Source organism: Dysidea avara, chromosome 13 (assembly GCF_963678975.1).
Source record: "Dysidea avara chromosome 13, odDysAvar1.4, whole genome shotgun sequence".
NCBI lineage: Eukaryota > Metazoa > Porifera > Demospongiae > Dictyoceratida > Dysideidae > Dysidea > Dysidea avara.
The window spans coordinates 7,604,648-7,632,024 of NC_089284.1; the positions used below are offsets into that span (position 1 = coordinate 7,604,648).

The 27,377-nt window shown below is 39.7% G+C and overlaps 9 protein-coding genes across 11 annotated transcripts; 5 read left to right on the forward strand and 4 right to left on the reverse strand.

Annotated features, from left to right (window-relative positions):
* Window positions 1-210: 210 nt before the first annotated feature.
* LOC136242564 (DNA-directed RNA polymerase II subunit RPB7) lies at window positions 211-2,794 on the forward strand. The gene is made up of 6 exons (XM_066034014.1): window positions 211-315; window positions 373-642; window positions 2,206-2,256; window positions 2,379-2,444; window positions 2,498-2,569; window positions 2,624-2,794. Exons 1-6 carry the CDS (start codon window positions 304-306, stop codon window positions 2,669-2,671), a joined length of 519 nt encoding a protein of 172 aa, XP_065890086.1. The 5' UTR covers window positions 211-303; the 3' UTR covers window positions 2,672-2,794.
* Window positions 2,738-4,720, reverse strand: LOC136242543 (leucine-rich repeat-containing protein 34-like). Of its 2 annotated transcripts, none has more exons than XM_066033989.1 (8): window positions 4,413-4,720; window positions 4,279-4,360; window positions 4,112-4,222; window positions 3,761-3,847; window positions 3,333-3,712; window positions 3,131-3,286; window positions 2,957-3,083; window positions 2,738-2,898 (listed from the first exon to the last, which is right to left on the reverse strand). In XM_066033989.1, exons 1-8 carry the CDS (start codon window positions 4,532-4,534, stop codon window positions 2,788-2,790), a joined length of 1,176 nt encoding a protein of 391 aa, XP_065890061.1. In that variant the 5' UTR covers window positions 4,535-4,720; the 3' UTR covers window positions 2,738-2,787. The 2 variants fall into 2 exon arrangements, with proteins under 2 accessions (XP_065890061.1, XP_065890062.1); XM_066033990.1 differs by having other exon boundaries at window positions 4,409-4,719.
* LOC136242528 (lisH domain-containing protein ARMC9-like) lies at window positions 4,574-9,834 on the forward strand. The gene is made up of 20 exons (XM_066033972.1): window positions 4,574-4,816; window positions 4,865-4,960; window positions 5,008-5,088; window positions 5,139-5,179; window positions 5,230-5,371; window positions 5,429-5,521; window positions 5,625-5,712; window positions 5,760-5,880; window positions 5,928-6,067; window positions 6,119-6,195; window positions 6,246-6,320; window positions 7,888-8,043; window positions 8,535-8,672; window positions 8,729-8,814; window positions 9,193-9,253; window positions 9,301-9,355; window positions 9,413-9,466; window positions 9,512-9,568; window positions 9,620-9,656; window positions 9,707-9,834. Exons 1-20 carry the CDS (start codon window positions 4,727-4,729, stop codon window positions 9,777-9,779), a joined length of 1,761 nt encoding a protein of 586 aa, XP_065890044.1. The 5' UTR covers window positions 4,574-4,726; the 3' UTR covers window positions 9,780-9,834.
* Window positions 9,776-11,591, reverse strand: LOC136242533 (counting factor 60-like). Its single transcript, XM_066033977.1, has 2 exons — window positions 11,411-11,591; window positions 9,776-11,271 (listed from the first exon to the last, which is right to left on the reverse strand). The coding sequence occupies exons 1-2, from the start codon at window positions 11,532-11,534 to the stop codon at window positions 9,848-9,850; spliced, it is 1,548 nt and encodes a 515-aa protein (XP_065890049.1). The 5' UTR covers window positions 11,535-11,591; the 3' UTR covers window positions 9,776-9,847.
* Window positions 11,523-13,531, forward strand: LOC136242555 (F-actin-capping protein subunit beta-like). Its single transcript, XM_066034003.1, has 8 exons — window positions 11,523-11,684; window positions 11,777-11,872; window positions 12,028-12,149; window positions 12,238-12,431; window positions 12,787-12,956; window positions 13,007-13,072; window positions 13,136-13,212; window positions 13,269-13,531. Exons 1-8 carry the CDS (start codon window positions 11,682-11,684, stop codon window positions 13,351-13,353), a joined length of 813 nt encoding a protein of 270 aa, XP_065890075.1. The 5' UTR covers window positions 11,523-11,681; the 3' UTR covers window positions 13,354-13,531.
* LOC136242552 (uncharacterized) lies at window positions 13,514-16,657 on the reverse strand. The gene is made up of 9 exons (XM_066034001.1): window positions 16,365-16,657; window positions 15,718-15,781; window positions 15,585-15,668; window positions 14,886-14,946; window positions 14,630-14,745; window positions 14,081-14,201; window positions 13,807-13,862; window positions 13,672-13,759; window positions 13,514-13,623 (listed from the first exon to the last, which is right to left on the reverse strand). The coding sequence occupies exons 1-9, from the start codon at window positions 16,568-16,570 to the stop codon at window positions 13,574-13,576; spliced, it is 846 nt and encodes a 281-aa protein (XP_065890073.1). The 5' UTR covers window positions 16,571-16,657; the 3' UTR covers window positions 13,514-13,573.
* A 2,086-nt stretch (window positions 16,658-18,743) lies between these two features.
* LOC136242553 (uncharacterized) lies at window positions 18,744-22,035 on the reverse strand. The gene is made up of 9 exons (XM_066034002.1): window positions 21,622-22,035; window positions 20,639-20,708; window positions 20,504-20,587; window positions 20,387-20,447; window positions 20,069-20,184; window positions 19,806-19,929; window positions 19,158-19,213; window positions 19,023-19,107; window positions 18,744-18,973 (listed from the first exon to the last, which is right to left on the reverse strand). The coding sequence occupies exons 1-9, from the start codon at window positions 21,804-21,806 to the stop codon at window positions 18,924-18,926; spliced, it is 831 nt and encodes a 276-aa protein (XP_065890074.1). The 5' UTR covers window positions 21,807-22,035; the 3' UTR covers window positions 18,744-18,923.
* LOC136242559 (uncharacterized) lies at window positions 21,837-23,244 on the forward strand. Of its 2 annotated transcripts, none has more exons than XM_066034007.1 (6): window positions 21,837-21,999; window positions 22,104-22,250; window positions 22,418-22,564; window positions 22,644-22,790; window positions 22,841-22,963; window positions 23,015-23,244. In XM_066034007.1, exons 1-6 carry the CDS (start codon window positions 21,943-21,945, stop codon window positions 23,099-23,101), a joined length of 708 nt encoding a protein of 235 aa, XP_065890079.1. In that variant the 5' UTR covers window positions 21,837-21,942; the 3' UTR covers window positions 23,102-23,244. The 2 variants fall into 2 exon arrangements, with proteins under 2 accessions (XP_065890079.1, XP_065890080.1); XM_066034008.1 differs by having other exon boundaries at window positions 21,839-21,999; window positions 22,668-22,790.
* On the forward strand, window positions 23,242-25,927 carry LOC136242548 (guanine nucleotide-binding protein G(I)/G(S)/G(T) subunit beta-1-like). The gene is made up of 11 exons (XM_066033995.1): window positions 23,242-23,452; window positions 23,568-23,606; window positions 24,137-24,243; window positions 24,295-24,358; window positions 24,410-24,485; window positions 24,542-24,628; window positions 24,680-24,746; window positions 24,930-25,059; window positions 25,120-25,191; window positions 25,240-25,317; window positions 25,468-25,927. Exons 1-11 carry the CDS (start codon window positions 23,393-23,395, stop codon window positions 25,711-25,713), a joined length of 1,026 nt encoding a protein of 341 aa, XP_065890067.1. The 5' UTR covers window positions 23,242-23,392; the 3' UTR covers window positions 25,714-25,927.
* Window positions 25,928-27,377: the final 1,450 nt, after the last annotated feature.

The window sequence follows — 27,377 nt, forward strand, 5'->3', positions numbered from 1 at the left end:
AGTGGAGCAATAACCTAAGAACTATCGTAGAAAGTTCATTAGAGATCTATTCCATTAGTACAATAAGTCAGAAATACACTGGTGGTTTATCAGGCCCCATTCTGTAAGGAAGATTACGTGTATTCAAGATAGATTTTTATCGCAGTGACCATGCATAGTACTAGCCAGCTGTCATGATCAGCCGCTACGAGCGAACATTTAGGTGGGTATGCACGTGATACAACCATCAGGCACGTGTATACGCTGCACTAAAAAGATAGAATACACACGAAATTTTACCTCGCCAGAAGGACTTGCAACAAAATGTTCTTCCACGTAAGTCTATATAAGTTATGATTTAGTTATCGGCTACTACACTGTTCGTGTTTCCAGATTTCTCTAGAACATGAGATTCTACTCCACCCGAGGTACTTCGGTCCTAATCTGTTAGAGACAGTTAAAAAAAAGCTGTTTACAGAAGTGGAAGGAACTTGTACCGGCAAACACGGGTTTGTTATAGCAGTTACCACAATCGATAATATTGGACTAGGAGCCATACAGCCTGGCAGAGGATTCGCACTGTACCCGGTGAAGTACAAGGCTATTGTGTTTCGACCCTTCAAGGGTGAAGTCACCGATGCAATTGTAACCCAAGTTAATAAAGTGGGTAGTCATTGTGAAGTGTAGTAGTTTGTCTACGCATGTGTAAAGTCTTGCACTTTCACCAAATAATGGGCCGGAGCTGCCTCTATTATTAACTCTTGCCTTTATTTTCACCTATGCACTATATTGTTCATTTGCTACTTCTGCTTATCTGCATATTGAGGAGGTAATGTGATAGTCTTGCATAGCCAGACCACTATTTCAGCTAGTCTCGCTGGCCAGACCCTTTTTTTCTCTTTGTCATTGGGTAGAGAGAAAAAAGGGTTTTGGTCCAGTTTGAATCCCACAATTGTCTTGACACGTCACATGGTTACATCACAAGTATGCAGTATTTATGGCCCCATGCGCTTAAATTAAAACTACCGTAATGCAACAATAACCAAACATTCACTTACCTGTTTATAACTGATTCAATCATTGGTAGACACAGCTTTAGACATCGATTGGTTTGTAAATGTGTGCTAGTGATTCATAGACGCAAGTGACTACTATTTGAAAATGCATCACATTTCTTTGGTTAACACTACCCAATTATCCGGGTAGTGTCAAGACAAGTGTGGGATTCGAACCCTTTTTTTCTCCCTACCAAATGACAAAGAGAAAAATAAGCAACGCGAGACTATATTTCAGCACAAGTGCGGGCACTTATAATCTCTAATCGATAAACCCCTATGCTGAAATTGTGGTCTGGCTACGTGAGACTAGTAATGTGATATGTCTTAATCATAAGTGTCACTCGGTTTGCTCAATACACAAGTGTTCAAATGGAAGCTTAAAAAGTCAATGGACTGTTATAAGTGAGCAGTTATTTAATGGAGGAAGAGTATTGCTCCCACTAGTTAGTCTCACCAGACTATTTTTATTTTGTTTGTCATTTGGTTGGGCTGAACAACTAATAAAACTGAAGGGAGGGGCATACTCCCTGATCCCATATCCCGTCTTAAGTATGCTGTACTGTACATTCTGTGTTTGGGCTGTACCACAACTTGGGACTTAAACCATTCAAAACTCATGATCTACCTAGTGTTACAAGGTCAACCACACATGAGACTGTAGTACTTAGGTGAAATATCTGCTAAGAAGTCGACTGTTTACTGATATCTGATGCTACCTGTGTACCAATATTTATAATTATTGGTGCACCTCTAGCGTACAATGTATCCTAGCCCAGGACCACTAACTGGCAAAGCTGAAGGAAAAGCTTGAAAGTCAACTGGAATAACTTCATGTGATTAACAAATTAACTAGGCTATCCTGCTACTATGCCTGTGCTACCATTCTTCCATTGTGTCATTCAACTGTTTCCATGGCATCACTTCAACTTACAGTGCTTGAGCATGTACCTCCGTGTAACACAATGGTGTTTGAACTTTGCTGTTTATGGAGTTACATGCTCCCTTGTCCATGAGACTCAATGTGCTCCTGATATATGGTTACTTGTACAGTAGTAACTTTCCTAGCTAAGACACATGCCCTACCAAGAATGAGTATCATTATTATAAACACATGTAGTCATACACTTAAACACACAGTATTAGTTTTCACTTGATGATCTCCTCACAGGTTGGCCTGTTTACCCAGATTGGACCACTTTCTTGTTTCATTTCCAGACATGTAAGTTTTGTACACTTGCCAAAATAACCAAATGTAGTGTCATTAAATCATTCACTTCCTAATGTCTTTAGTATAGTAACTCACTTATTCAGTAGATCTACTGTTATGTTTGTCATCTACAGGCTATTCCAGAAGAGATGGAATTCGACCCCAACTCAACTCCTCCATGTTACAAAACAGCAGATTCTGTAAGCTGACACCTCCTGTGAATGAAATTACTAGAGCACTTTATCCCCATTAGGATTCAGTCATTCAGGAAGGTGACTACATACGATTAAAAATAGTTGGCACAAGAGTAGATGCATCAGAAATTGTGAGTCTTGATTGTCTGTGTGTACGTGTAGTTTATTTTGTGTTTCTAATGTAGTTTGCTATAGGATCACTAATGGATGACTACCTTGGTCCCATCAGCTAGTGCTAAGGGACAAATGCACACACACACACACACACACACACACAGACAACTCAATCACACACAGAACATGATTAGCCAGGAAGTTATATTATACATGATGTATAGATTGGATAGTATCAAGAATAGTTGTCAATCCTAGCTAAATAGTTCACTCCATCAACCACGTATGGACGGACATCAATACACTGTTGGTTTAGAATCCCTGACTGCAACAGTTGGCTAAATGCCTGAGGAAAGAAAGATATAGTAGCTACATATAATGGGACACTAAAGTGTACAGCTTACATCACAAGTAGGTGTTCCCAATTTGTTGCCCCATATGTATAGTGTATTAACTGTGGGGTTCTCTCTAATTGCTGCCGCTAACTTGCACAGTCCCTTATCACCAATGCTGTTACTACAAATGTTTAGCCTGAAAGCGTGAAGATGTAATGTTGTAAACAGTGCTGCGTAGCCTACTTGAACAAAGTGAAGTTAGACTGTGCCAGGACCTTGCTGATTTGTTCAATGCCTTCATCTTCTATTCTGTTAAAACTGATGTTAAGTTCTCGAAGATGATGGTTGACTCTTAACAAGTCTGCTATGTATCCTGCTCCGTCCCTTGACAACTTGTTGCTGGAAGTAAGGAATGTACAAATAGTGACACATTGGCAATACATACCAACTGATATCAAGTTTTGTAAGGGCATGATTTCTCTTCAGAAATCTGCACAGCATTTCAGCCCCATAATCGGTCATACCATGCTTCTGAAGTTTCAGTTCTTTTAAACACTTGTTTATTTCCAGCATCTGTGCTATATGGCAGGTGGTGTCCTCCTGGTGGCTATGCAATAACGGGTTTGACAGGTCAATACTGGTTATGGACTGATTAGCCCTGAGGATGGTGGATAAGGCGATGATACAATCCGTGGTGAGATCAGTGTCAGCTAAACTGAGTGTAGTAATAATGCTGTTCACTTGTAACATGGATGCCATCTGCATGCCTCCATCTTGACCAATCTTGTTACCATCCATCAGCAAAACATCAACTGAATCATTAAACTGTGGAAGGTATTATTTTAATAAAGAAGGGATGGAACACATACCAACCTGTAATGCCTCAGACAAGGTGATAGCTCCAGCAGAACCAAAGTCATTGTAGCACAAGTTGAGATGTTGCACACAACAGTTCTTGTCCTGTATCAGTACAACTACTAACACTATAGCTAATATTATTGTCGCTTCCAACCCCATACTATATAAAGATATTTAGTGTAAGAACTTCAAAGCACATATCTACTGCTTGGAACTTTCAAAGGATTTGGGATGCATGTACAAATTGTGAGGAGATGACGACACTTGCAGAGCAGAGGTTTGCTCAACTTATCTTGTTTGTGAGTTTTTAATCACTTAGTGTAAGATTTGAGGTGGTGTAAGTATCTATGCAATACTGTATCATACCTTCAGATATTCTGCTAAGCAGGCTATTCCCTGATATGATATTCGGTTGTAGGACACATTGATATGTATGATGCTAGTACCAACCAAAGCTTTGAAGATGAGAATGGCATCCTTTAATAGGAACAAGCTATATTAAAACAAACTTTTCTATTTCTACAAGGCCGCACCTGGTTATTTAATCTACATTTTCTCAACTCCTTCTGATTACCGGCGAGTAGTAGCTTGCCCTTGTCTTCCCTCATATCATATCTGTGGGGCATTGATTAGAATTAGCAGCCTTATGTGTTGAAGGCGCACCCACTCTACGTTCCTCAGCAGCTTCAGTATGACGTTGTAATTGGTTGAGCTGGCAGTAGCATAGGAACGGTGTGCCAGCGCTTGGCTTTTCCACGAGTCGATAAATTCTTCGAATATCGCCGACATTGTTTACTTACGTAGACATGGCAACGAGCTTGACAGGAATAGCTGTCATTCTCACACAGTCTGGCTTAAAACGCATTCACTTTGAAACAGAATTATTGCTTAAAGAAAAAGAAATCCCCAAGCCTTACAAAACGCTATGATAACAGACCGCGCAAAGCCGCCTTGTTGTAGTTTTGGTGTGCTTTAAATGGAATGTTCTGCAATATGGAAGTGCTTCAAAAAAAGCTAGCTGAGAGCGAATTAAAGCGAGCTGAGGCCATTAAACAATTGAAATCTTTATCGGTAAGTAGTATTCATTGAGTAATACGATAATTCCTATATCACATTTAGATTCAGTACAATCAGCTCAAGGGTCAGCACTACAATTTAACACAAGTGGGGATAGAATTAATCACAACTTTAGAGAAGACCATAAGAGGAGAGAGTGTGAGTACAAGAGCCTGTAGGGACACACTGTATACCCTTGTGTATAGATCACACCGGAATATATACTTGATGTTAGCCAGAGACTTTATTCAATTCCAGTACAAGATAGTGGAATTGTAGTAGATGCTGTAAGCTACATACATGCATACACACAAACATTAATGTAGGTATTGTTCAGAACTCTTCAACAAGCATATCAGAAGAACCGAGCAACTACAGGTATACTAATCATACTCCCAATCTTGTGCATTGATTTCTTGCCCTACTAGTACACAGTCATTGACCCTAACTGGCAGTGTTCTAAATAATTTCATTGATGCTAAACTGGCTATCAATCTGATCAAGAAAGACCTGCTACAGAAGAATTTTCCTAGCAGAAAGAAAGCATTGATAATTCAGGCAATGAGATGGGTTAGCTACTTAGTATGCTTCTCTGTGCTATATTTAATTTTAGCTACTTTCTATTAGCGTTTAACGCAACCTCCTTTGCATAGAAGACATGCATCGTTACAGTGTTACATCACCAATGACTTACTGGGCTGTAATTCAGCTGCATCTGTAGTAAGCTTTTATGTATGTGCAGTGAAATCTCATTAGGTTGTATAGCTATACAAATTTACTGGTAATATGAAAATATGCTATAAGGACATGTGTATTTCTTTAGCTACAATTTCTGAACAGCTCTTATCCTTTCTTGGAGGTCAAGGAACAGCTGGCACGTTTGATCAACTCTGTTGCATCTCTCAGGGAAGGTTGGTAGTATATACAATTACAATGATGTTATACACATGGGGTATAGGAAGATGTTATCTCTGTCAACACCCTGAACTATTGAGATTGCTCAACAGTGAACAGACATTTAAAGAAGAAGATGACACAATGCGTAACATACTTGGAGCACTACAGAAATTGTCACTACGGTAACAGTGAACTGTATAAATCAACCACCATGTCACTGTTACCATAGTTACTCAGTACAGAGCAGGATGATAAGCATAGGACTACTTCCCTGGACTATAAAAGTTTTACAACATCATGATACCCTGTCTGACTATACACTACACTACTCACTAGCACTGCTCATGAACTTAGTTCTCAGAACTGCAGGTACAAAGCCAGGAGATACTGACAGCTTTAAAAATAATTTTCACCACTCAGGAAAAGAAGCATGTATTCCCTGTGCCAGTGACACTCTGATGGTGTTAAGTGATCTCCTGGAGCATGAAGATCAAGAGGTTGTAATCATGTCCGGTGGTGTGTGTAATAATTTGTGTGGGCTTTGTAGGTCAGGTCATATGTGAATGGTATCCTGTACAGTTTAGTCCAAGTGCCTGCCATCAGAGAGCAAGCTAAAGCAATGGTATGTGCATGGTTTACATAATGTCTTATATTTTAGTGAGTGTTCTATTAGAGTAGTTAAAGCTTTTAACTTTAGAGTTATATGGACTTCACAGTTATCTAAACACTACGTTATACTAGGTGCCTAAGTACAGGTACAGAACCCTGGTAGTTGGCTTACAAGGTCCCTGCCCAGGTGTTGTAGTTGTTGTTTCCTTGCTCAGGTAATTTATGCACTTGGTTTTCCCAACTGTACAAAAAAGCAAAAAAAAAACACATGCAACACAAACTGTATTAATGATGAGGCCCTCTGTCCATGTTTCTCTTCTTACCTGTGAAGTTATGGGTACCTACTCCATCATCTTCAAAACTTTTCATTACTAAAACCTTTCAGCTGCCACTGTTAGACAGCCTTGCCCACCCTGGGCTATCCGTATAATATTATTACTCAGTCCTGCATTCTTCCTGTGGGGAAAATAATGTATGGATACATGCCTATATTTTATATATATATAACCATGCTTGCACATGCATGCATACATACACACAACATGCAGACACATGTGCACAATACATTACATGCATACACACATCTGTCTGCACACTGCCCATCAGGGTCGTGTGGTCCTCCACAAAAGGAGGAAGCAAAACTTGTGGTCACACTGGTGGATAACGTTTCCTTTGGCGTATGGCTAGGCCCCCAGCACTCCTCAACCAATGTGCTGACAAAGATGACCAACAGGACTATGCTCAAGTGAAGACTGTGATTTGTACTCTGTGTGGATAGTTCTTTTGGAGAGAGAGAGTGATAGGGCCCGCCACAAGTAAGTTGCGGAGAGATGACAGCCTATTGAGGAGCAGTCTGGTGCAGCTCAGTGTCAGAAGTGCGAGTGCTGGTTTCGCAGTAAAAGAGGCTCAACTGTACACAAATGCAGTTTGAATGAATCAACCCACACAGGCCACTAATGCAGTCACCGGTCAACTTATTTTGTGTGCTGTTTGTGACAGAACACATCTGGCGACTAGAAACAGCATAAATGTTTGGATGAGACCAATCTGTGAGCAGCGTGGAGCTATTCAATATGAACATTGTCACACACGCACACACACACACACACATGCACGCGCGCACACACACACACACATGCACACACTGTAGAGCTACCAAACAGATTACCTCCTTACGCCTATAGAAATTGCCTAACACCTGGCCAAGATATGACATAGTTAGTACTTAAATTCCTTGACAGGTGGGACAACCCCAAAAAAGTGAACAGTCCCTTGCTGGGGGACCTGTGGTTCTGTGTAGCTCATAAAGTATATTCACTCTTGTTGACTTACAAGACTGACCCCTGGCCCTACCCATGGTCAGGGATGCTGCTATTATCCACACCATCAGTGAATGATGTGTTACCAGTAGCCATGCAAGACTTGTGGGGGCCAAGGGTTGGCAGCACACCCTGCCTTTTCATACACACATACACATAAATGATGTTATGCACCTCAAAAAATAGGGATATTGGTCTCCATAAGTTCTCACATCATGTACACATGGTTATACTAATCTGATGTTCACTACATATATACAGGGAATGAGAGAGATGTTGGATTCAGCTCTCAAAGCTAGCCCCCCAGAGCTACAAGGTCAGCTCAACTACATCATCGCTCAACTAGGCTCCACAGATGACCAATGGCCAGGAGAGTACGCTAGTGATGACGAGGGGGTAGAGGAAGAGGAAAATGAGGTTATCTCTGTGTTGTATGTGTTGGTAAAAGTGCTTAAACAATTATAAGGCCCTATATATGTAGTCATCTTTTTGTAATCATTTATAATGGCCACATGGATATGTGCTGTGTCAATCCATTGGGAATGTTGTAAGTGATCAAGGTATGTCAGTAATTTAAGAGAATTCCTATACACAACTAGTACTGTAACTGCTTATTTGTCAGGCTGGACAGAGGTATGCTGTTGAACAAATTGTTGACTGCTGATCATGTACCAAATGCAACAGAAGAAAATCCTTTTTTTGTTCCAACTATAGAAGGCTTCAGTACAAGGGACCTGTACCATGTAAATGTGGTTTAGCTTATAAGGAATTTCACATAAAATTGTAAATCTAAAACATTCCACTGGTCTATGGTTTACTACTTCTATAACAGTACTGAAATTTGACTAGCTATCAAATTGTCACTACTGTTTAGTGTTGAGATGGGTTTTGTGATTGCTCCACTTTAGGAAGAAGAGGCTGAGCTACTTGAAGGAGATGAGGAAGACAAACTAGTCACTTATGCTGGGGACAAGTGCGGTGAAGATTTACTGGCAGAGTACTATGTCCCAATTGCCTCTGCTTCAATGACAGAGCTAAAAGCTAGCGTATGTATACTAACTGTATTGAATGAGGTGGTACTGATGTGTTTGTGTACATGTAGAACAACCCAATGCAGTTACGGCCAGTGACTCCTCACAGCTTTGCAGGGAAAACTGTTGGAGATGGGCAGACCATATCTCCTCCAAGGTACAGTCATGTGTTGTTGCTGTTGAAGTATTTGTGTGTTGCTATGATATGTCCCGTGTGTATGTGTGTAGCTAGTGTAGTACTGCAAATGCTTTTTTTACATGCATGTTCAGGAATCTTGAAAGGTACTGTTTTACTGGTTGAATGGCTTCATATACCAAACCCTAAACATAGCAACACTATCGTAACCTGGCAACAGCACATATTGCAACCAGCTAAGTTTGGTGGTTGATACCTGAGAACTACCCACACAATGAGACATGAATCCTTCCATTGCTTCATATCACCCAAGTGTTGGGTCACACTGTGTATGTGCAGTATGTACGTATGTAGGATGTGTAACAAGTATTACCTGTATGACTGGTTTACTAAAACTAGAGCCAACTCACACCTGGATACTAGTCTCGCCTATTACCCAAGGCCAAGTACACAACCTAAAGTGAGAAGTGATTTAGTTTATATGTCTGATTGAATGCATCACTTTAGACCTCTAGTAGTAGAAATGGTGGAATCACATTGCCACAAATTGAGAGCACTTCTGGTAAGCTGCCAGGCAATTGTTTCACAATATTTGTTATTTAATTTTGTGTAATGGTAGAACGACCACGTACGAGTAGTTCTCAAAGCAGGAAGGCTGCCCGGGATAATACAGGTATTTAATAACATTTCTGTGAAGGCATTGAGTATTTTGTTTTAGCAAATGACACTACAAGCCACAAAACAAGCAAGCCAAGTTCTTCATCAAGTCGAACAGGTTAAGCATGTTTAAAAGCAGCAAGTTCGTTTACGTGTTTTACTCCTGTAGCCAAGCAATCATCCTCATCAACTACTAGTAGTACAAGGTTAGTTAGTCATGTGTGTCATTTATCACTACATATATGTAATACTACAGATTTCAAGAAAAGGATATTGCCTTTTCTTCTAAGCCACTGATACCACGAACCCCTAACTCTCGTCTCACTTAAACATCATTGATTAAGTGAGATATTGTATGAAAATATAAACACAATTTGAAAACTATGGAATATAAGTGTCACACCAGCTGGGTAGATGTGGTGATTATTCCACATTCCCTATCATAGGAATTCTTTTCTCTGAACTTTCCAGTAGTGAGAAAATTTTTGAATGCCCTTAGTTTGACCAAGTCTTTCACTAACACAAAACTATTTTCAGGTAAAGGCAACTTTTGTGTATATCCCAGACCGTTGAATAGGATACGAACATAATAAGGTCCATAGCCGGTAGCATCAGCTTGGCTAGGTGATGTCTCTCTCCACAATTCAATGACAAGCCTTGATGCGTATGGAATCCATTTCTTAGGGGGAATCCCCAACAGGGTCATTAAAGGTGTTACAGTGGAGTCATGAGCAAAGTAAAACAAAAATTTGTCGTAGTCATTTTGGCCAAGAGCCAACTTGTCAGTGACTTCGAACATTTTCTTAAGAATGGAATTGTACATGAACTGCTGCATCATCAGAATTGAACTGGTGGTTGTGTATTTGTGTTCAATGGTCCAGTCTGCGTACTCCAGTAGGCGGTAAGCCAGAGCGAGACGCACACACTGGTGCTTATAACAGGGAAGCTTCTCTTTGTGACACATTCGCACAAGAAAGTTATCCACAATTACTGTAGGTTCAGGCAGTTTTGATGGCGATTTCTTGTATATATCTCCTAGTGTTTGCATTACATCAGAATAAAACATTTTCCCTGCTTGCACCTCAGGATTTTGAGAATCTGTCTTAGTAATCTCTCTCAATCTTGTACACCACCTATATGTTAATGTCACACCACGGGGTGGTGAATAGAGATTAGTGCCCTGAGAATAGTTGATTGGTACAGATTTGCGTATTGATGTCTTATTGGGTAAAAATCCCAACAGGAAAGAAGCAGCACTTGCAAGCGTCCTTGGGTAATAAGTGGAATGAATAAAGACATTTTTAGTCCAGTCAGAGTCTCTCTTAATAGCCTTATTGATCAGTCTACCGTTGTACTGTTTTCTGAGAAACTGGCCCAATTGAAAATGCTGTTTGTAGCCTCTGTGTGTCAGTTCACCAGGCTGGCAAGAGTGCTCACTGAAACCTGGAAACAAGTCGATATCTTCCTGCGGAGTGATCCCAGAACCTGACAATCGTTTAACCACAAAATTACTCAGTGAAGCCCAATGGTTCTCTTGTTTTGGCAGTCCACAAGAAAGTTGAAAACCTTTACTCAAAAATGTATCGTACACCGGTGACCTGTCACCATGTCTGGCAATCATGTGCACTTGTAGTAACTCATATTGTTTGTTGCCTTCAAACGGCAGGTAGCCTTCTTTGCCACTAACTCCTTTAGTGTCCCATATGTCATTGCAGTATTCATGTGAACGTCTTAAGAACAGTTTGACATGTGTATTGTCTGGCAATGGTGCCACATGAACCTCTGGAGAGCTCACAGCCAAAATATTGAAAACAACTATGACTGAAACAAAAGAAAAACCTTTAAATCTGTATAGTCAGACTACACCCACTCACTACACAGGTAGACTTATGCTTTTCAAAGAATTCATCAATTAATTAATATTTCAGGAATTAGATTGTTTCACGTGTCAAGTACTTACTTGTAAATATTATTAGTAGAGCTAGGGCAACCCGTCTCACACTCTTTCTTCTCCATGCATCAAAGACTGGTTTCATATTAACCCTACCGGAAGTTGGTGTAGTTTTGACATCTGGTGTTGACATTCAATCTGGAACAACGTTGCCCTTATTTGGTCATTACGCTGAGGCGTGCACCCTTTAATCACGTGGGACAGTCAGTGTGCGTTTGATGCAGTAAAGTCCGGGTCGTGTTCCGTCGCAGCATTAAACCGTCATAGCACAACGATCAGAATGGTAAGTTATGTAGCTGGATTAATGTAGTCTATCAAACTGGTACCAATGAGCCATTCACTCACTGTTTTACGTGTCCATTTCGCGACTAACAGTCGGCCCAGGAACAACAGCTAGACTGCGCGCTAGACTTGATGAGAAGATTACCACCGCAACAAATCGAGAAGAACCTCAGTGATTTGATAGATTTGGTAAGTCACTAAGCACTTTCACAATGTTTGTTAGTACATATTTGGAATGTTATCATCAGCCATCTTGTTTTGTACATTATATGGGAATGTACGACACTGTAGAAGCAAAGTAGTAAATTACATAGTGTAAGAGGCAACATTTTTGTGTTGTTAAGGTGCCACACCTCTGTGAAGATTTACTGTCATCAGTTGACCAGCCTTTGAAGGTTGCAAAGGACAAGAGCACTGGCCAAGAATACTTGTTGTGTGATTACAACAGAGATGGGGACTCTTACAGGTATTGTGTGTAGCATGATTACTTAAACGTTGAGAAACCAACTAATAGTATATTGTTTACTTTGCTGTTTCTTTGTTTGGTATGTTAGATCTCCGTGGAGTAATAAGTATGATCCTCCATTGGATGATGGGGCATTACCCAGTGATAAGCTAAGAACACTGGAGGTTCAGGCTAACCAAGCATTTGATACTTACCGAGAGCTCTACTTTGAGGGTGGGATCTGTTCGGTTTACTTGTGGGACCTGGATAATGGATTTGCTGGTGTGGTATTGTTGAAGAAAGGTATGGTAGAAATAACAATAATGTGTCCCTGTGCATGTGTGATTAGCCTACCCAGCTGCTGCTGCTTTATAATATACCCAACTGACCTCTTCTCATGTAGTGGGTATATTCTAGTTGGGCTTCAAGTTCCTCAATAAGACTTGTAACAGCTCTGTCTTAGGAAGATTTGCCTTACACTATGACTCCCAAAACCACAATTATCCCAGTGTTCTTTGCATGTGTTGCAATGTAAGACTACTGTTGATGTTTTGTATGTGTGTTAATGTAGTGTGTGTACATTTGGTGGGGGTATGTTCATGTGTAGCATGCCCATGTCCTCATCTACTATTTAGTCACATGTACTACATTTCAATAGGCGGAGACAATGATAAGATCAAAGGTTGCTGGGACTCCATTCATGTAGTGGAGGTCTTGGAGAAGGGACGAACAGCACATTACAAACTGACGTCAACAGTAATGTTATGGTTACAAACAATAAAGGCAGCATCCGGAACAATGAACCTCGGAGGCTCTCTCACACGACAGGTACCCTACTCCAAATAATGCTCGCTTGTTAGATAATGGGCATTAATTAGGTGGAAGCTGATAATCCAGTCAATGAGGCTAATCCTCACATTTCTAACATAGGGAAAATGGTCGAGGTAAGCTGTGGGGATTTTTATGCGGTAGTGTTTTATTTTTTACAATGCATTTTTCCTTTTCAGGAAATGGAAAACAAAATGAGAAGCTCTTTGAATGAAATATACTTTGGAAAGACAAAAGATGTAGTAAATGACCTTAGGTAATATCAGTTACATAATGTAAAGTATCATCTCTGTCTGCTGTTCCACTCTTTAGAAGTGTCCAAGGCACACAAGGTAAAGCAGCAGCTGCAATGTTAGCAGAAGAGTTGAAGAAAAAAATGGGCGGTGGTCGGCCATAGAAATCAAATAATCCAACCATGAAGAAAAAATGTAAAGTAACTGCACACATTTTTGGGTAGGAATTGTCATTCTGACGAGCTTCTGTATTTTTTATTTAATTTGTGATGTATTTACAATTATAGGTGTGAAATTAACTAATTACGACATATTGAAGCATAATATATTAAAATACCAGAATTATGTTAATATTAAAAATGCCTTTACATAAACAGGTGTTTTTTATGATCCAACTTTTATGAAAATTCTCTTCACCTTCCGTAGCAAGGAAGCTACAAAGTTACACGTAATGTAAAAGATTGTGCCTTACTGAAACTCACTTGAGTCCCAAATAGAGATGTTTCTTTGTTTAACATGATGATAGGACTGTGTTAGTATAGAGGTGAAGTACAGAAAACTGAGTAACATCTGTAATGTTGATAAATAACAAACAGATTGTATCAATATCTGCTAACCTGAAATGCTACGATGAGTTCAGTATACCACTTGTTGGGCTCAAGATTGGTAATGCCTGGAGTATAATGATTATATTTTTGCCAGTTAAAAGTTTGGTATTTCAAATCCCCCCCCCCCCCCCCCCCCACACACACACACACACACACACAATTTATCATAACCCAATCTTTTAGTGATCAGTGTTTTATCATGTAAACATTTTGTTCAACTCAGTGACATTAGATTTTGTGGTCTATATATATATCTATATATATTGTGTTATAAATCACTTACCACATAATGTTGAATTGGAGATGGAGAAATACAGGTAGCGTATGAAAAGTCTGATTAATATAATTTCTTTTGAGCTCTGGCAGTAGTCAAATGGCTCTTGTTCATGTTGAAATGATTGACACTAAAGGGTGAGGTGAAAATGACATAATTTACACTCCCCGGTGAATGTTGTGACATGCAGTATGCTTAATCCCTTAGTTACATGTGGACGTTATTGACAAGGTGGTATTAAATAGTGAATGAGTCCACCTCATACAGCTCTGCCTTTTAATGTGAAACTGTCTAGTTACACAAACACATTCTATCTCTAATACAAATTGTACATTGTACGAAGGCACTACATACAATACTAACATGCACTCCAGGTTCACAATAGATTTTATGGAGGAGAATATCTAGCTCCCAGTACAGTCTCTACAAACTCACTATTACCAAGTTTACCAATCTTGTACCCATAATGCTGCTGAAAGGTGATAAAAAGGTTATAGCAGTGACTACTGCAGATAGACAGTCTCCCCTGTACAAATCTAGGTGTTGTGTGGTCTATACCTCAAATCTAGTACACAGTGTGTACAGTCCAGAAAAGAGTAGGACAGTTGACAAGTAGGACTGGATGAGGAAGGTAAACGTTGCTGTATGTGATGCTACCTTTCTGGCAACTCGGGCTATGGTGGAGAAACATATAACTCGTACACAGCTATAACAATGAACACATGTGTGCACACACGTACTTTCCACAGTACACATACTACATGTGTATGACACACCAAGTTACAATACATGGTACACACTTTGTACACTCTACCTGTCACTAAAATGACTACTATGAGATGAACAGATGTAAATACAGTCAATATGGTGTTAATCTGTATAACAACAATATGATATGATTACAGAAAGTGTACAACTAATGCATGTACCATGAATTTCACTGTACATGTTACCTTAACATTGAATGTCAACATACATGTAATAGTGCATGGCAGTCATACAGGTTAAATTCACCTTGTATGTAGGTGCATGGTCGTGCCTAACACTTTTATGCCACAATAAAAATATTGATGGCAGGGTAATATTATTGTACAGACATTTCTGATATAGCAACAGAATATGTCCCATCCATGTGGCATGCAACTTTAGAAAATGCACAGGTACAATGAAACCCTCAGACACCTCTATGATCTGATACTACTGCTGCACCTCTTCTCTTTGATAATTCAACATCCTCACTTATCTAACAGATTTTTTTGGCACCAGTGAACATCAGATTATAGAGGTTTCACTGTAATGTTGACTGTTGTCTAAGCATAGAAGGTGCACGGCACATTCACATAGATGGCATGCAAAAGATTACATGCAAGTTCCTACTGATCTAGTTGACTGTCCACGTTTTCTCTGCTGCATAATTAAAGAGATTATATCCTCCCACCCCTGTGACATCCCCATGGTAAATCACTGAATGCATGGCGAGGAACTTTTTACACACACACGCACACACACATACCGCAATTTCAGCAGCATGATGTGCACTTTTTGAACTGTGTCTAGTCTTGTAGTCCACAATTGATAATACTCCAATACACAATATCTACACAGGATTACACTCACACAATGAACAATAATACAGTTGATGTTACCTGCCAGATAAGTGACAACAAGAGGAGATAACGTATCAGCCAGTGAGGTAGAAAACTCTTTTGTCTGTTCACAAAAGGATTACACAGTTCAACAAAAGAATTTTACGGAGTTGAAATTTTTACCCTTAGTTTGGCACAAATTCAGTGGCCTAGCTTGCATGGTTGCAGAATCACCTAACAGTGCCTGTGTGCTGCACCCCCCCCCCCCCCTTGTTGTGATCATGTTAGAAGAACTAGCATATGCTAAATTTGTATTACATATCCCTTTGGAACCAAGAGGCAAGCTAGGAGCTAGCTATAGACTGCTAGAACACTCTACTAGTGAACACTCCCACCATGAGTGGGTAGAGAGTCTATATGCTCCCACTTAAAGTTAAATCTGATAGACACATTCATAACTGTTTAACATAATATTTATAGGGGGAGCCTGCACAAACACACTGCTGCAAGTTCACTTTTGATCATATGTACATCTCTAGCCTGATTCTACTGATGACAAAGAACTGTTAATAGGTGATGATTAGTGTTGATAAGGTCAAGTAAGAGAAGTCTGAGGTGTTACTTACAGCAGTGTGTTAATTTGCTGAATGTACTCCAGATAGGCACTCTCCACCATTCAAATATTATGAACTCTTGGTTTAACTTACTGCACGTTTTCGCCGGCTTGGTCTTTAAGGAGAGTTTGTGCCCTGCCCAACATTGTAAGTAGTTCGTCCACCTCGGACATCTGCAACGACACCTCCTGGCTGTCCATCATGCTGAATGTTGCCGCAGTGTTGTAAGAAGGTTCCGGCGTGTTCTGATCTCTTAGTAAAAACGATGTTTCATTCGTCCTCGGTCTGTGATCAGCCATATGCTGATATGGCAGGTATGGTGAGTTGGTTAGCGCTGTGAATTCACTTAATTCGGAGATAATTGTACAATAATAGAGGCGCCTCTAAACAATTCTTTGTAAGGCGCGCGAGGGCGCGTGATATGGCAAGGCACTGTACTCGGCAAGGCAGGTGTCTCCTCGGGTGGACTCATGTACGAGATCATGGCCGACTCCTGTGGTATACTGACTGAATGTCTGAATCTCGGAACGGGACTGTATCATCACCTATTGCAAATTTCCGGCGCAGAGGTATTAAAAACTGGTACCGCACTGTACCGTGTGTCAATTAAGTAGATCAACCACTCATGCATCTACGGGTGATAATCATTAACCCTGTTTGTGGTTGCATGTGACTGAGGAGTGAGGACTAATTTAATTTAATGGCAACAATACCATCATCCCAGGACCTGGCAGAGTTCCTCTTTGCCCACTGTTTAAGTTATTATCTTTTTATTAACCTAAAAAAAATTGCCTCATTGTTTCAATAATGATGGTTCTGTTCTCACGTATGTAATGATTAAGAAAATTCCTTGTTTCCCATTTCATTGGCCTTAAAAATACATGCGGGCGGGCGGTTCATTATTCATTATAGATATTTCCACAAATTTTCAAAATTCATAACTAACTTACAGGTAAGAATACAGTAGAAATATTTAAACTAAGAACTTTAACAGTGGAAAGCTAGCTAAATGGGCTTTTTGAATGCTAAACTAGTTACTGCTATGCAGTCACAGGATAAATAATGAATATTGACAGCAATAATGAATGACCATGCGAGAAGAGAATCTGCATACAGGCGGGAAATGGGAAACAATGAATTTTCTAGGAGTAGCCTAATTGGTAAAACTGCATTTCATAGTGCATTGACGTTAACTATAAACAGTAGGTAGCTAGCTAGCCACAACTGACCCCAAATTTTCTTTTAAACTATAAATATGTACATCCACCATTCACCTTTCTGTTCACATCTCCATGGGACCACTCTTATAAAGGCAAGTTTAACCTTCATTTTACCTAACCAAAAGCCAAACTGTCATGAAAGACTAGTGAGGCCGGTTTTATCTCTAATAGGCAACAGTGTTCGCCTTGCTGTTGCATCACAAAATGCAAATTATGAGGAATCCAATTGGTTCTTTTTCTTTTCTGCAAGCCAAGGGCTAGGTGGGTGGCCAGAGATCATGCAGTACTGTTAATTTCCTTGTACCATGATGGACCTCGATGTGCATGTTCAGCAACATACCAAAATAATTTTTCATGCCTGTACCTGTTACCAACACATGAGAGATAAGTTGACAAGTCGAGTCATATATTAACTGTCACCAAACATTTGTTTCAGTAAAAAAATATTGCAAATGCTTGTGGTGATGCTAAAGCATGCTAGCCTTTGGTGCACTAAGGTTCTTCGGAAGTGGATATAGTGCCGGCACCGGTTATGAATGTGAATGGCTATTTTACCGGCACAAGTCCATCATTTAACTGGACTATCAAACACACCAGTTGTATCGAGGCGAGCTAGGGTTGGTATGTGTTCAATATGCCCCAAGCATTCGACTTTAGGCACATGACCAGTAGTTTGCCTCGGGTCTTATACTTTAGGGCATGTGAAAAGTAGTTATTAGCATTAGGGTTAGGTCGGGTTCAGCTTTGGTTTCTTCTTCACCCTTGTTATAATTGTATAGAAGTAACTTCAGCTGGACGTTTATATAAGTAGAAACTAAGGGAGGTGGCTAGCTGTAGCACCGGTGGTACAGTGGTTAGAGTATGGACTGTAAGTACAGAGGCCCAGGTTCAAGCCCCATGGTAGCTTAGTAAACTTTTTTTTCACTTTCTTAGGTTTTTTGTCTAAGCTTTTCATGCACATAACTTCCGGCACTATATCACTATATCACCGATACCCAACCAATAATTATTCATAGCCTGCATTAATAAATTTGCTCAAAATAATGCTGACATGCATGTCTCTTAACAAACTCTCCAAATTAAGGACATGGTAGAAAAAACCTCTGTAATAAGAACAAAGATTTTAGTCTGGCCTCTATTACAGTAAAAAGTACCAAAAATTTTGGGTCATAAAGTGTCCATTATAGAGAGACTCCATATATACTGTGCACATTTAATTTGCCTGCCCATGAATTCTCTGTACTGATAAAAACACATTTCCAAAGTATTAATTCAGTATAGAAAAATTTGTTGACTCACATCATTCATATACATTTACCAGTCATGGTTAAAAAAAAACTATGGCTTGAGTTGTTTACCAAAATTTACACACACATACACACACACTGAGCTTATAGCAAGACAAGGTTATCGGCCATTTTATGATCCAATTTTATGATCCAATTTTATAGTAAAATTTCTTAAGAGCTCTTAACAGTTTACCTGTTGTAAACATCATTTTAGAACATTTGCATATAGTCAACAAACTCACTAGAATCCCAAACAGAGGCATGTGTCTCTCTGTGATTATATGATTGTGTTAAGATGGAGGTGAAGTAGAGAAAACTGAGTAACATCTATAACATGGTAAATGACATCACTAAACAAAGCTGGGTAGTGTACTAACCTGAAGTGCCACTAACAATTCAGTGTACCATTTGTTGGGCAGAAGATCGGTAATGCCTGGAAAAGTGATAAAGTATAAACATCTCTTAACAAAAACTCCCCGAATTAAGGACACAATAGAAAAAAAACCTACACATTATAAATTATTATTTAAGTAGATTACATTCATTTACCATTGGCACACAGGGTTACATGTGGTTACCAGTGGAAGTGCTAGTACAATTACATGTGAATACACAGGGTTACCTCTGGATACACAGGGTTACCTCTGGATACACAGGGTTACGTGTGGATACACAGGGTTACGTGTGGATACACAGGGTTACGTGCGGATACACAGGGTTACGTGCGGATACACAGGGTTACGTGCGGATACACAGGGTTACGTGTGGATACGCAGTGGATACACAGGGTTACGTGTGGATACACCAGGGTTACGTGTGGATACACACGGTTTCGAGTTACAGGTTGATACACACCATTAGTAAGGACAAAAATTCTACATTTTACCTCTGAAAGAGGAAAACCTCTAAATTGCAGCAAATATTGACCTAAAATTCTGGGTTGCCTGTAATAAAACAGTCCCATGCACTGTATCACAATGGTTGGCTGAATTAACACAAGACAAATCTGTATTAATATATCTTACCACACAGTGTTGAATTGGAGACAGAGAGGTATAGAAACCTTATGAACAGTTCTATTAGTAATTTTTCTTTTGCGGAACTGCAGTAGTCTACTCCCTCTTGGTCAACATGCCTAAAAGACCCACACTAAAAGAGACAGCAGAACAAATGACACTATATGTTATGTTTTGTAACAGAATTAATATATCAGACACCATACACTTCTCCATTTGGTGATACTCAGTATGACATAACTCAGTGTATGTCATCCTGTCAGTTTACTTACTTCAAACTTTGTAGTTAGTGTGAACAGTCCAGCAAAGAGTAGGACAGTTGACAAGTAGGACTGGATGAGGAAGCTAAATGTCACTGTGTGTGATGCTACCTTCCTGGCAACTCTCACTATGGTGGGAACACCATGTATATATATAGAGTATAAAGTGTGTATAACCATGCAGTGCATGTGCGTATAGTACATGCACAATTATATCTGTGTATATCTCATACTGGTACACACCATATGTATATACAATGCATGCACTCACACACCAATACACACAAACATAAACACTCTACAGATACTATGACACACATCATACAATACCTGTCATTAAGATCACCACTATGAGATGCACTGCCGTAAACACAGTCAAGACAATATTACTCTATAGAAATCATCACCAGATATGTACAAACAACTAAATGGTTCGGGTACACATACTGCAATTTTGGTGTTATGCCGTGAACCATTTGAATTGTGCTGTGTTTTGTAGTCTACAACTGATAGAATACCAATGCACAACACCTGCAGAGTGATGTGTGTATCATATAATATGTTCAGATCATGTGGTAATACCTGCCAAGTAAGTGAGAGTAGTAGTAGATAACGAATCAACCATTTAGGAAGGAAACTGTAACTACCATACCTATATATGATTACAGGATATTACTTAACAATGTACATCACATGGCTATATTAGCATGTGATGCAAGTATGGTATAAGTATCCATATATGGGAAGCATTCAACCAACAATTGTCTAAGCATTTCTGGAATCTGACTAACATCATGAGAGGTCAAAGAAACTTTTTTTTTTTCTTTTTCTAGCATGTTTTTGATTATATATACTATAGCTGCTATAGCTAGCTGACCAGCTGTATGGCCCTGGCCTATATAGTACTTACAACACAACTTATCAGATATTGCTATAATAATTGCAGGACTCTATAAGAGTATAGCTACGTGCAATATTATACAGTAGGTATAAAAATTAAGTGTATAGTTAAGTAAAAATTAAGTACAATTAATTGAGTTAGTTGTTGATTACACAATCATTAACAGAGTTACGAAATCTTCCAATGGCTTCTAATTTAACAATTATTGTAACTGTATGCATATCAACTCTTATAAAGTAATGTTGTATACTGATTCTCTCTCAACTACTCAGTTCGGAGTCATCATATAGCTATATAGCTTTTCACACAAAAATAATAACGTTATGGCTATCTTGAGGGGTCAGCTACTGGCTTGAAATCTTGGTCTGGGGTGAAATCTTCACTGGTGTTTCCGGTTATGCCCGTAAATTTTCGGGTAAATAAATTTTTTTCTGAAAATCCGGCTGAGTGATTTTGCTCATGCCCAGGTTACTTTGATTTCGATTTCATGAGTTGGGCATATCTTACTGTAGGCAGTGCTAACTGTCTAGCTCGGTCTAGATAGCTACCACTTGTCTCGCCGCCCCAGACCGGCTATACACTCAGTACTCACTTTTGACTTTCATGTCGGCCGGGATGACTGCATCAGCAGTTAGCCACGAACGTAACATCCAGTACTACATACCTTGTGTCCTCCTCTTTCTGGAGCTTAAGAAGTTCCTGCGCTCTCTGCAGAATGCGTACTAGCTCATCGACCTCGGAACCTTGCAGCGACAATTCGCGATTAAGGCTGACAGTATTAGCCTCCTGCGAGTTTTCCATTTCTGATTGCATTGTTGTGTTACTCAGTAAGGGTGTTTTCTCTTCCATCTTATACACAGTAACCTTTTGAAGTCTCTGTTGCGCACTAAATAGAAGCTAGCCCCGCCTCCGTTATTTGCTTGTAGTGCGCCTTTTCGCGCCTTCTTCTTGATTTACTAAATCTGTAAGAAACCAATTTTAAAAGATGGCAGATGATGTACCAGGCCTGAAGAGGGATTCGACCATGGCGGTAACTGCCCAGGTACTACTAGAATTAATGAATTCGTTTAGTGCGCGTTTATTAGAATTATAGTATACTGTGATTTTTCACCCCATTATTTTGAGCTGTTCGCCATGACAATTTAGGAAGGTCAAGAGTATTTGAAGTCTCAGGGAATGTCACAAAGCGATGATGACGCTAAGACTAGAGGACAAAAGGAGAAGCTTGATGAAATCACCACAGAAAGTCAACCCAAGCTTGTACGGGACTCAACCATGGCCGTGACCGCAAAGGTAGCGTAAAGAACTAAAAGTTTTAAAATGAGGTGCAAACATCAATACTTTTCACATGTTGCATTCATTTCCCCACTCTCCTAAATACACACCATGTGGCTGTACACGTGTAGGCTGATGGTTTTAAATATATGACTAGATAACTTGTCTTGTTTTCTTTGTTTCAGGAAGGTACTGCTCTACTTGGAGAAGATGACAGAGGCAAGACCAGGGGACAAACACAAACTCAACAGGAAGAAGAGCAGCAAGAGACAATAAAGACCCCAGAGAAACCAAAGCTGCCACGTGACTCTACAATGGTAGTTACTGCTAAGGTAAGTAGGCAAAAAATTCAACATGCTTTGTGAGGTGGTAATTTGACTTTGGTTGGATTTCATTTGCTGTTTTGTCAAGGAGTGTTTGGGTGTGTTCTTGCAGGAGGGAGCACAGATAGTTGGTGACAAAGAGCTAGAGAAGACACGAGCAAAGACTGATGAAAAGGTCACAACTCCAGTTTCACCTAAAGTCAAACGCCAGACAACAGTTGGTGCCACTGTTGAGGTAAAGAAAGCATGTTGTTTGGCTTATAATTTTTAGAAGTATTATTTCAGGCTAGTGGCACAGTTCTTCAAGATGGGAAACTAGGGCGTACAAGGGCCCAAACCCGTAAACTGAGCACCTCTGAAGATAAGCCAAGCATGAAGCGTGCTGGTACCATGGCTGTCACTGCAAAGGTACTACATACAGTATTATACACAAAGGGTGGTAAATATTTTGTGCTTCAGGAAGGGGAGGAGTTTTTGAAGAGACAAAAGCTAGATCCAGCTGCTGATGAGGCTAGCAAAGAGAAGGATGAAGCTGCTGAATCTTAGGAAACTTCCCATTCACCATTAGAGCTTATAACTGTAGCTAATAATATAATACATGATTGGTTGCTTTTGTAGATCCTTGTGAAATGACCACTTGTACCCTTGTTCTATTTTTTGAGACACGCCCGTACCACATCCGATCGTAATTTTGGTACTTACTCGACATCCGAGGATTTTTATAGTGGTAGACATTTTTCTGCAGCGCAAGGAGTGAAGGAACAACTTTTTGTTACTGCCGTTTACCAGTTTGATTTGTCTTAACATTACTACGCGTTAACTCAACTAGCTGTAACCATGGGAGGAGACGTCGAACAATTGAGGACCGAGGCAGAAGCTCTAAGGAGAAAAATCAAGGTGTTGATGAATGATTAAAACAATACATGTACCCTTGAGCGAAGTGTACAATCGCTTGTGCTGTTTTAGAAGGATAACGTTTGCGTTTTTAGTTGTGTTTCTTTTTGTCTTGCAGGATGCGCGGATGGCGGCTGCGGATACGTCGCTACAGCAGGTATGAAGACTTGAACGTAGTATGTATTGTGTATGTATAAGGAAGAGAGGACGATAGTTCGCGCTATTGCATGGAAGCCGTGCGCTATATTGTTACTATTTTTATCACTTTCATGAGATACCCATCCCACCCGACAAGTTGCCATCCCATTTAACAACAATGGCGCAAATTTAGCATAGTACAGTAAAACGATTAGAGGCAATGTTTGTAGGGTCCAAAAAAATTCCAGAAATATGTAGAAGGAAAGTGATCAAAAGTTGATATTGCTTCTGCTTTGAAAGGTCAGACAGAGTGCATACCAGCTAGATGAGATTTTGAAACCTCAAATAGACAATAGCCATGAGGTTGTCAACAGTGTGTGTTCTCTCGGAACAAAGTGCTAACTGGTGTTAACTGATATGCTATTAAGTATAATTGATTGAATAGTTGTATGGCTGGGATGCTTGATCCTGTCTTTTAACAAACAGTCCATTTTTGTGATACTAGTTTTATGTGATAATTGATTAAACTTGTAAATTGTTCTGTTTTAGGTTGCCCAGGATGTCGAGCCAATCAACCGTCTCTCACTCCGTCCACGTAAAGTTCTACGAGGGCATCTGGCTAAAATCTATGCAATGCACTGGGCAACCGACTCAAGGTAGTAACAATTACTATATTTATAACATTGCTACCAATTGTGTGTCATTAGAAATCTGGTCAGTGCTTCTCAAGATGGTAAACTAATAGTGTGGGATGCCTATACTACCAACAAGGTATAATTATTTAGCATTTGTACATGTATACATTTTAGTTTGCTGTTGCAGATTCATGCTATCCCTCTAAGAAGTAGCTGGGTTATGACATGTGCTTACTCACCCAGTGGCAACTTTGTTGCATGTGGTATGTGCCCTAATATGTCCAATATAATGAGTGATCTACACTGTTTTGCGCTTTAGGTGGTCTGGATAATGCTTGCTCCATCTATAGTTTGAAAACTCGTGAAGGAAATGTCCGAGTCAGTCGTGAACTACAGGGACACACAGGTGGGAACCATGACTGGTTTACATCTAGTCAAACTCATGTGTGCACAACAGGCTATTTGTCAAGTTGTCGGTTTTTTGATGATACAAAGATCCTAACCAGTTCTGGTGACATGACTTGGTAAGTAAAAAAGTGCATTAATAGATTGTGGTGTGCTTTAATTAGAGTTGGTATTACTTAAAGTGGAATTTGTAACTTGACACTTTTAATTAACTACATATATAGTCTATTGTAGTGTGCTTTAATTGGGAGGTTGCTCCTTGCTTTTGTTACATACAGTTACTAACTGATACATTTTTATAGTGCACTATGGGACATTGAGAGCAGTCAACAAATCACATCATTTCGTGGACACACTGGAGATGTGATGAGCATTTCCATGGCTTCTGACGAGAACACATTTGTTTCAGGAGCTTGTGATGCTACTGCTAAGGTGTGTGTGTAATGGACCAACAACAAGTAACCACTTGTTGACGTTGATGTTTATCGTTAGTTATGGGATGTACGTGACCGTGACTGCAAACAAACCTTCACTGGACATGAAAGTGATATCAACGCAGTGTCGGTAAGTAATGTCGGTGATGTGTCATGGTTAATACCCAGCTTATTTCAGTTCTTCCCCAATGGAAAAGCATTTGCCACTGGCTCTGATGACTCTTCTTGTCGCTTGTTTGACATTAGGGCAGATCAGGTAAGAAAAAGCAATGCAATTTATCTTGACTGTATATGTCAAGCTGTGTAACAATAGATAGTTATTCAATTACCCAGTACTTCCGTAGTGATACATAGTTTGTTTGTTTTTTTTCACTTATTGAATATAATAATCGTGTTGTCTTTTTAGGAATTGATGTCTTACTCACACGAGATGATTACCTGTGGCATAACTTCAGTGGCATTCTCCAACAGTGGCCGACTGTTGCTAGCTGGTTATGATGACTTCAATGCCTACATCTGGGACACACTGAAGGGAGAACGTGCTGGTATACTAACTGGCCATGACAATCGTGTCAGCTGTTTGGGTGTGACCCAGGATGGGTTAGCTGTTGCTACTGGGTCTTGGGATAGTTTCTTAAAAATTTGGAATTAATAAAAATTTTAACAGTAACAACACCAAAGATAAAGACTTGTATTTGTGTCACAATTTTCGACTTCTTTGCACACTATTATATTATTGTACTCAAGATATTGTGGCTCTATACATCATTTGTGAAAGATCAGAATATGAGCATATTAAATTAACATGTGTAGTTCCCTTTTTGTTGTTTGTAAATACTTTGAAGAGTTTTACTATGTTGAATATACATTTTATAAATAGTTTTAGGGAAAGGTTGAAGTTAATTAATGAGTGGCCAGTTAACAATATGGCTGTTCATTAATTTAGCGGCCATTTTGTTAAACAAATTATGCCTCCCGCTGATATTTCCGGTAACAAGCGCAAATCACGTAGGTGATTACTGAATGTGTTGTGGCTCACGTGTTAGGCCACACGTCCATAAAGCAGCCTTGTGGCCTTAGAGCTTGGTGATCACGAGAACGCTAGTAGAGTGTGATACAGCTACTGTGGATTATGCACTTGTCAATTTCATGCCCCACACCCCAGGTGGGGATTTGACATTGCTTTTTGCCCCCACCCCTGGGGCAATTGACAGTTTCCAATTCACTGACCGATTTTTGGTAGTTGCATTTCTAAACAATAAAATCGCACTCGCTATAATTTTACTAGCTACTGGTGTATACCAGGCTATTACTAGTTGCATGCATGAAGTATACGCTTAGTCAACCTTGAGGTGTTGTCAAATCCCCTACTATGGGGGTGGGGACATAGTGGGGGATTTGACAGCCGCTTTTGCCCCAGTAGTGGGGAATTTGACACCACGATTTGTCAAATCCCCTGTATTTCCCCACCCGGGGGTGGGGCATGAAATTGACAAGTGCATTATTGTTGCCTCACGTAGGCTTGTGTTACAGTATAGAACAGATCGATACTCTCTAATACAACAGTCACCTACAGCATTCATAAGTTTAGCTGTATCAGGGGCGGATCTTTTAGGCTTTACTTGATCAATATGCTGAGAAATTTTGTCTTAGCATAATTATATGATCACTAATAATGCAAATACTCATAAATCCACCTTATAAACATCTTTCCAAAGCATTATTATGCTAAAGGTTATGCAACAAGGACCTGGATCAGCATTGGAGGTGTACAAGATCGAGATACTCTAATAGAGCAGTCACCTAACTACTCTAATAGAACATTCAGTATAAGTATAAAAGTTGGTTCTGTTATGGAATTTTTCCAAATCTGGCTGCGCCTCTATACATACAATGAAGTGCATTGCATGGTCTGTTGAAAAGGCTTGTTCATCTACTTGTGTGGTTATTACCAGTACTGGTATACTTAATTCAGGTACATAATTTTCATTGAAAATGCTCTCAGATTCAATCTCGTATCATTCAAATTCCAGTTTCAACATTATTATTCTATCATGCATGCAATTGTGAGAGGGTGCATCATGTGCTTGGCTGTCTGAACCTACACCCAAACTTTGCCATTACAGCCATATATATCTAAAGGCAGTATATAAAATATCTACATGCAGAAATATGCATTTTATGTGGAAATGCCTCCAAATTGCAGTATTTTAGCATCTATATTTCAAAATTTTCCTGGGGGGGGCATGCCCCCAGACCCCCCTAGTTCTAGCATTGCGAAGCACACCTCCACCCAAGAGACTAGTACCTTGAATT

What these genes read in the sequence shown, in the direction of transcription:
- LOC136242548 (XM_066033995.1), top strand. Translation starts at nt 23,393, where the DNA reads ATGGGAGGAGACGTCGAACAATTGAGGACCGAGGCAGAAGCTCTAAGG. An exon ending in TGGCAACTTTGTTGCATGTG is followed by an intron (nt 24,486 to 24,541) that starts GTATGTGCCCTA and finishes TTTGCGCTTTAG; the next exon opens with GTGGTCTGGATAATGCTTGC. An exon ending in TGAACTACAGGGACACACAG is followed by an intron (nt 24,629 to 24,679) that starts GTGGGAACCATG and finishes TGTGCACAACAG; the next exon opens with GCTATTTGTCAAGTTGTCGG.
- LOC136242564 (XM_066034014.1), top strand. An exon ending in CTTGTTTCATTTCCAGACAT is followed by an intron (nt 2,257 to 2,378) that starts GTAAGTTTTGTA and finishes TGTCATCTACAG; the next exon opens with GCTATTCCAGAAGAGATGGA. An exon ending in GTTACAAAACAGCAGATTCT is followed by an intron (nt 2,445 to 2,497) that starts GTAAGCTGACAC and finishes TATCCCCATTAG; the next exon opens with GATTCAGTCATTCAGGAAGG.
- LOC136242533 (XM_066033977.1), bottom strand. Translation starts at nt 11,534, where the DNA reads ATGTCAACACCAGATGTCAAAACTACACCAACTTCCGGTAGGGTTAAT. An exon ending in TCTACTAATAATATTTACAA is followed by an intron (nt 11,272 to 11,410) that starts GTAAGTACTTGA and finishes CTTTTGTTTCAG; the next exon opens with TCATAGTTGTTTTCAATATT.
- LOC136242543 (XM_066033989.1), bottom strand. Translation starts at nt 4,534, where the DNA reads ATGTCGGCGATATTCGAAGAATTTATCGACTCGTGGAAAAGCCAAGCG. An exon ending in CCTTGTCTGAGGCATTACAG is followed by an intron (nt 3,713 to 3,760) that starts GTTGGTATGTGT and finishes TACCTTCCACAG; the next exon opens with TTTAATGATTCAGTTGATGT. An exon ending in TCTAACTTCACTTTGTTCAA is followed by an intron (nt 3,084 to 3,130) that starts GTAGGCTACGCA and finishes TCACGCTTTCAG; the next exon opens with GCTAAACATTTGTAGTAACA.
- LOC136242559 (XM_066034007.1), top strand. Translation starts at nt 21,943, where the DNA reads ATGGCAGATGATGTACCAGGCCTGAAGAGGGATTCGACCATGGCGGTA. An exon ending in CCATGGCCGTGACCGCAAAG is followed by an intron (nt 22,251 to 22,417) that starts GTAGCGTAAAGA and finishes TCTTTGTTTCAG; the next exon opens with GAAGGTACTGCTCTACTTGG. An exon ending in CAGTTGGTGCCACTGTTGAG is followed by an intron (nt 22,791 to 22,840) that starts GTAAAGAAAGCA and finishes GTATTATTTCAG; the next exon opens with GCTAGTGGCACAGTTCTTCA.
- LOC136242555 (XM_066034003.1), top strand. An exon ending in GAGGCTCTCTCACACGACAG is followed by an intron (nt 12,957 to 13,006) that starts GTACCCTACTCC and finishes GGCATTAATTAG; the next exon opens with GTGGAAGCTGATAATCCAGT. An exon ending in GATGTAGTAAATGACCTTAG is followed by an intron (nt 13,213 to 13,268) that starts GTAATATCAGTT and finishes TCCACTCTTTAG; the next exon opens with AAGTGTCCAAGGCACACAAG.
- LOC136242553 (XM_066034002.1), bottom strand. Translation starts at nt 21,806, where the DNA reads ATGGAAGAGAAAACACCCTTACTGAGTAACACAACAATGCAATCAGAA. An exon ending in CAGAAAGAGGAGGACACAAG is followed by an intron (nt 20,709 to 21,621) that starts GTATGTAGTACT and finishes AATCATATATAG; the next exon opens with GTATGGTAGTTACAGTTTCC. An exon ending in AGTGGTGATCTTAATGACAG is followed by an intron (nt 20,185 to 20,386) that starts GTATTGTATGAT and finishes TTCCCACCATAG; the next exon opens with TGAGAGTTGCCAGGAAGGTA.
- LOC136242528 (XM_066033972.1), top strand. Translation starts at nt 4,727, where the DNA reads ATGTTCTGCAATATGGAAGTGCTTCAAAAAAAGCTAGCTGAGAGCGAA. An exon ending in TAATTCAGGCAATGAGATGG is followed by an intron (nt 5,372 to 5,428) that starts GTTAGCTACTTA and finishes ACTTTCTATTAG; the next exon opens with CGTTTAACGCAACCTCCTTT. An exon ending in CTACAGAAATTGTCACTACG is followed by an intron (nt 5,881 to 5,927) that starts GTAACAGTGAAC and finishes CTGTTACCATAG; the next exon opens with TTACTCAGTACAGAGCAGGA.
- LOC136242552 (XM_066034001.1), bottom strand. Translation starts at nt 16,570, where the DNA reads ATGGCTGATCACAGACCGAGGACGAATGAAACATCGTTTTTACTAAGA. An exon ending in ATCATGCTGCTGAAATTGCG is followed by an intron (nt 14,947 to 15,584) that starts GTATGTGTGTGT and finishes GTTGTTATACAG; the next exon opens with ATTAACACCATATTGACTGT. An exon ending in AACTCATCGTAGCATTTCAG is followed by an intron (nt 13,760 to 13,806) that starts GTTAGCAGATAT and finishes TCAACATTACAG; the next exon opens with ATGTTACTCAGTTTTCTGTA.